Here is a 6,429-nt window from a genome sequence, read left to right as displayed (position 1 = left end):
ACTCCTAATCACCCCATCTGTGTGTCTTTGGTTCGGTCCAGACGTGGATGAGTGTGCTGAAGAGGGTTACTGTAGCCAAGGCTGTACCAACGCAGAGGGGGGATTCCAGTGCTGGTGTGTCCAGGGCTACGAGCTCAGGCCTGACAAGCGCAGCTGCAAGGCTCTAGGTAAAACTCTCAAAGTCAACTTTGACCTTTGACCACCACAAAATAACTAACTGGGTGCCTGGGGCTGGGACTGGAGAGGTCGGGCGGTGCCTGCCGGGGCCTGGCCTCCCAGTATAAGTCATTTTCACAATATGTTGCATTATTTTAATCTTGGTTTAATGTAGTGACTTTCAACTGGTTTTGAAAGTGACTTTCTCTCTGCTCCCTTTCCTGTTTCTCTATTCCAGTAAAACTGCTATTAATCTTGTCTATTGGTTGGAATTAGTCGGGGAAAGAAATATGTATATGATTTCGCCCCTTGAGTCCAGCACATCGTTTACAAGGTTTTAAAATTGTGTATGGCGGCCAAATACATGTTCAGCCTGTTGGGTGATCTGTGTCATCATCATCATACATCGATATTTTGTTTATTTTTTACATCATGTTGGTTACTAACTATTTCAGTGCATTGTAATACCTTCAGTTTCACTTCACTGACGTCGGTGTACAAGCTGAAATATACTTCTGTTTTTAGTTCCCGGTTCACTGGTTGGCAAATGCTGAGGATGAGAAACTCTGCTTCTTTTCACCGCTGCAAGGAAAGGGGTTACTTTATTTTTTGTTCTTTAAGGGTCTTAAGATGGAGAATGAGGTCAACTGATGAATGGGGTGTTCTGGATTTAGCTCTGCAGTCATGGTAGACAACTGCAGACCATCAGTCTGAGGCAGTGATCGGTATTGAAGCTCTGCAGTCATGGTAGACAACTGCAGACCATCAGTCTGAGGCAGTGATCGGTATTGAAGCCCGGGGTCAGGACTTTGTCAGGGAACTGCCAGGACCACATCCCCTCTCCACTTTCTATGAGATGAATGATGCCTCTTATTAATACTGACCGCACACTCTCAAACGCAAACATCTGTCCAATGCCTACTCAAAACCTGGAACGTTCTTATTTGGCTCTCCTTTTGGCTCTGTGCCGATGGTTTCAAAGGAAAACCTCTGGACAGATATTGTGTTTGGCAATAATGGGATTCTTAGATTATGATCACTGATTTTTTTTATTTGCATTCCTACAGTAGTTGAGTTTGACTCGCTATGACACAGTCAAATCCTGTGTGTTCTTTCAACTCTCCTCCCACTGCCTCCCCACCTCTCATCTGTTCTTTTATCCATTTTCTGTCTTCTCTCCCCTTCTCTGTTTCTTTCACCTCTGAAGTTGCCATATATAAAGAACGTGTAGTATTATTGCTTATGAATGGGGGATCTCGTTCAGCTCCCAGGCCCTACACCACGGATCTACTGTATAGAAAAGGATCCAACATGCAGTATGTCTGTCTCTCTTAGGTCCAGAGCCGGTGCTGCTGTTTGCCAACCGTATAGACATCCGCCAGGTGCTGCCGCACCGTTCCGAGTACACGCTGCTCCTCAACAACCTGGAGAATGCCATCGCCCTCGACTTCCACCACAACAATGAGCTGGTCTTCTGGTCTGACGTGACGCTGGACCGCATCATGAAGGCCAACCTCAATGGCTCCAATGTGGAGGAGGTGGTCTCTACCGGCCTCGAGAGCCCAGGTAGGGTATATCGGGGTGTTTGGGAGTACCATTTATGTACCATTTGTGTGTGTGTGTGTGTGTGTGTGTGTGTGTGTGTGTGTGTGTGTGTGTGTGTGTGTGTGTGTGTGTGTGTGTGTGTGTGTGTGTGTGTGTGTGTGTGTGTGTGTGTGTGTGTGTGTGTGTGTGTGTGTGGTGCTATGTTTATTTATTTATTGCATCATAGATATGAATGAATATGAGATTTTGATCATTTCTGTGTTCGATAATGTTTTAATGTATGTCATAGAATAGATCAAAACAACAGCATGTCCCCAACCTTTTTTGTACCAGAGTCCAGTTCTACAGTATTTTCAGACTGGGGAGTGAATTGACGGTCATGACCGTAATATCTGATAAAAATAATAATCAATTAAGTTTGTATTTAATGTATTACCATAATTAACTGAAATTGTACCCTTTTATATTTCTATAATGGTGTGATTGATGCTGGAAATGGAAGCAACGTTTTCCAGTATGGCTTTGAACTTGGAACTCAAATATTCTGGCCAGTGATCTCCCCTTTGATAGCCATCTGACTTCAGTGTGTAGAGAAGGCGTTTGTACTCTGCATCATTTCCTCACAAAGCTGCTCAAACAAACGCAAGTTAAGGGCGTGTGCTTTGATGTGATTGACAATGTTTAGCATCATTCAATACGCTTTTAAGCTCTGGGGACTTTTTTCAGCTAGCCAGAGTTTATTTGTGGATGACATAGTGTGTAATTTCACATTCAGGTGAGACCTCTTTAACCCGCGTAGTGAAATCAGACAGCCACCTAGTCACGGCAGCTGCCATGAACTTGACCTCACGGCACTTGAATGTCACAAAGAAAGAAAGAAAGAAAGAAAGAAAGAAAGAAATGAAGGAAGGAATGGAATATGACAAGTCTGACTGATAATCATGATCACATGACTCCAGAGATTATGTATACGGATAATGTGCAAGAGTTATAGTTCAAGAGTTATAGGCCGAAAGCCACCTGCAGATTAGCGGAATTAGTTACAAGTTGTATTTATATCGGCCATATGACGTCTTATGTGGTCGTTTAGTGCACTAAACAACCATTAAAAGTCCATAGACTTGCTGCAATATGGCGCAATTTCGGAAAGCTATGCATTGTAGGGGCAGGCGCCCGTCAAAAGTTACGTCAGGGAAAATTAAGCCACTTTCATACTGCATTGTATGACACATGATGAAAATAGCAGATCATAACGTGTCTGCTTTGCCGATTGGTCAAGCTTTGTGTGACGTGTGCCCTTGCCCTTACAAGTGGTAATACAAGTATTAATTCTACAGAGCGATACTCGATCATTTAATTTGAACCATCGTTGCACATCTGAACGGATCTCCACAGGAGGAACACCTGTACCACCTGCACCACTTCCACTACCGGTTTAAAGTGCTGGAGGATATGACCCTTTTAGCATGAGGCCAACCTCGGTCAATGATCATGGATTAAAAATCACACTCATGTGCAGTGAGGGGTGCGTGGTAATGTTAATGGTGCTCTAAACACACATTAAAAGTCCATAGACTTGGCTGCCATATGACGTGATTTCAAAAGCCAGACATTGGAAGGGCTAGCGGCGGCTAGCGACTCTCAAAAAAGAAAACAAGTGAGGGCCGCTCTTATCATCTCATTCCGGTCAATCACAATTTGCGTCTTCAGTTTTCTGTCCTCACTTTTTATCCTCAATACGTACTTTGCTCAGCCAATCAAATCATCACTATAGGGTACACACAAAGCTGGGCATAGGAGGGGCTAAGATGTTGGGTGGCGGTTCTCCCATGGCCTACTTTGAGTACGTGCAAGGTTTCACACCCATCAGTCCATTGGTGCCGGAGGTTTAGCTGCTCACAGACACGCCCAAGATGAACATGTTTCAGCCTAAGACTTAATGCATTAGTCTTGGACTGCTACTGTGTGTGCACTTTAAATAAATCATCTGAGACTAATTCTGTGAGTGCACAGTCACACTAGTTTTTTGTACCGTAACACTCCCCTTACCCCGTGTTTATTTAAAAGTCTGCTTCCAGTACATTTTCCCATAGCATGCATAAGACACACAGTTGGAATGCATAATATAAAAGCACAATTCTGGACTAGAGAATGAAAAGTTGTCTCAGCTGCTTTTTTAAATTATTATTTGGGTGGTGGCTGCCCATTTGTTCTACACTTGAATCACTGATTGAGCCATTTGTTTGACATTATGACATGAAATGTTAATACATTGATTGTACGATAAATATTGTTACAACCACTTTTAAATTAAAGGTTGTTTGTGGTATGCGTATGTGCGCGCACGTGCAATGTGTGAGTATGTGAGCTACAGTAATAGCGGCCAGGTTACAGCCGTTGTCTACAGAAGCAGGACGATGTTCATGGCGTGTGATTCAGTGGTTAGAGGGAAAGTACAGTAACCAGCATGATCACAAGCTCAACCCTGTAAACAGCCTTACGACCTGCTGACACCAAGGCTTTATAAACTCTTAAATGTTGCCGATTGTTGGCAAAATGCCCAAAATGTAAAGATGAAAAACAGGTATGCGAAGGAAATGTGGTTCTGATTTAGAACACTTTGTTCCCGGTCATTGAACAGAAAGTTGTCTTCAACATAGGCTGTCGACAGTACAGAAGTACGGTATTTTTACATTATTTCTCAGTCTAGACACAATCACAGTCAGTCAGGCATAAGAGTAGGTTAGTGGAAGCCCTCGTTTTGTATACAAACATTAGTATCTCCACCATTTACTTTCCTATGGAAAATGGGATTTGGAATTTCCAAGCACTGTCAAATTAACATATGATTAATGGTTGGGAGATATTTATTTATTACGTGTTATTAAGTGTTAAAATGTAAATGCCAGCTGCTTTTTGTTGTAGTCTGTATGTTCACAATACGCTAAATGTCATGCGTTGCTATGCTAACAACCTTCAGACTTCATTACTAATGATGCAGTGCAGCAGACTCTCGCCTGCACTCACGGGAGCGCCACCCTTGTTCTTTACTTAGCATTTAAATAGCAAATTCATTTATAGTTTATGTATTTATATTTCAAAGAGACAGTCCAGGTTAGTGAACTGAACTTCTGTGTGCAGTTAATACTTTATTTGGCGCTTTACAAAACTCCCATTCCTACTTTCCATAGGAATTTTGAACTACAGACCAAGTAGCTAAGATGCTATCTTCCAGCCTGCAAAATGATGTAACACTTTCCAACTCTGTATCTATCTAGCCTTATCTCACTCTATCCCCTCTGCTGTGTGGCTGTTCCCAGGTGGCCTGGCCATAGACTGGATTCATGACAAGCTGTACTGGACTGACTCTGGGACGTCCCGCATCGAGGTGGCCAACCTTGATGGGACCCATCGCAAGGTTCTTCTCTGGCAGAGCATGGAAAAACCCAGAGCCATTGCCCTGCACCCCATAGAGGGGTACGACTACAAATGCATACACAATTACACATACACACCATGTAATTCACAGCAGATGGTTCCCAGTGTATACAAACTTGTATATCTCTGGCAGATTTGGCCCAGTTGCAGTGTTGTGTAGAGGCAAAGTAGAGATTACAGTTTGGCAGCAAAATGCAGCCCAAAGGCTAGAATCTGTTTGGAACAAGTATCTAATAATGGTGGAGAATAGCCTTTTTCTTTTCCTTCTTTCTCTCCGGACTTAAAGTATAATGCTACCATGGCAGGAAAAAGCTTTTGAACGAGCCCCAGAGAAAGTTTATAGCTAGACATCTTGTGTAGCTTATTAGGAAGCTCATTTGCATTGGTTAATTGAAGCCATTGATGAAGTGGCTCTGAGACGGTGGAGAACAGATAAGTGAGTGATAGTAGAGAAACTGGAAGCTGTGCTGTGTTGATAGCAAACAATGGCAGCCATGGCAGAATTCCCTCTTCATGAAGTCATCCTGGAATATTGAAGCAATAATACACAAGACAGTGTGTTAAACCATGATATTGATACTGGTGTGCTGATCCATGGTGTCTCGCGGTATAGCTTGCGTATTATTGTGATTATACCACAGTTTCAGTATTAACCACTCATTAAAACTGGGAAAGTATCTGTGTCATTTTATATTTATTGAAAAACTAGCATATATATAAGCTCATAGTGCGTCACTTCATGCTGCACATTTTTTGCAAATCTTCAACAATTGAAAAAGTGAACATTTTTAACTCAAATATTTGCTTCTGGGGTCCTTGGAACAAAATAGTTTTGAGATGGCGGCTCGCAGCCAAATACATAATAATTTTGACATTAGAAAGTTTGATAACCACTGATATAGAAACATAACTTTTTCTGAAAACTGTTGCCATTGGTACGTTAAAGGTAAGGTGAATATGGTGGACGCATTCAGATTGCTGTTGTCGGGAGATATATTAGCACTCTAGCCTCTTCACCAACTCTAGTTTATTGACTGTAATTAAGCAATAATAATACATGAGAGGTAGTGCTATACTGTGAGATATTGGCACTGGTATGCTGCAGCTCTCCCCACCAGGGCAGTGTTGCACAACCATGAGTATATTATTATACCACAGTTTCTTTAGCAATATTTATGATTGGATGTCAAGAAGACAATGGTGAGCAGAGCTTATTATGAAACTGTATTCCATGAAAAAAGATTTAAAAGGAAAAACAGTTTTCCCTTTCTAGTCCAGCATGGCCCTTGT

The 6,429-nt window shown here is 42.1% G+C and overlaps 1 protein-coding gene across 3 annotated transcripts in view; it reads left to right on the top strand.

Moving 5' to 3' along the window:
• The window catches only part of lrp4 (low density lipoprotein receptor-related protein 4), a 117,775-nt gene that overhangs the window by 87,612 nt on the left and 23,734 nt on the right, over positions 1-6,429 (top strand). For all 3 annotated transcript variants that reach the window (XM_079496607.1, XM_079496606.1, XM_079496608.1), the window contains exons 11-13: positions 42-167; positions 1,492-1,722; positions 5,022-5,178. In XM_079496607.1, coding sequence (XP_079352733.1) covers positions 42-167; positions 1,492-1,722; positions 5,022-5,178 — 514 coding nt within the window. The remainder of the gene's footprint in view (positions 1-41; positions 168-1,491; positions 1,723-5,021; positions 5,179-6,429) is intronic.

Source organism: Electrona antarctica, assembly GCF_951216825.1.
Source record: "Electrona antarctica genome assembly, chromosome: 3".
Classification (NCBI taxonomy): Eukaryota; Metazoa; Chordata; class Actinopteri; order Myctophiformes; family Myctophidae; genus Electrona; species Electrona antarctica.
This window is presented reverse-complemented; position numbering and strand designations above follow the sequence as displayed.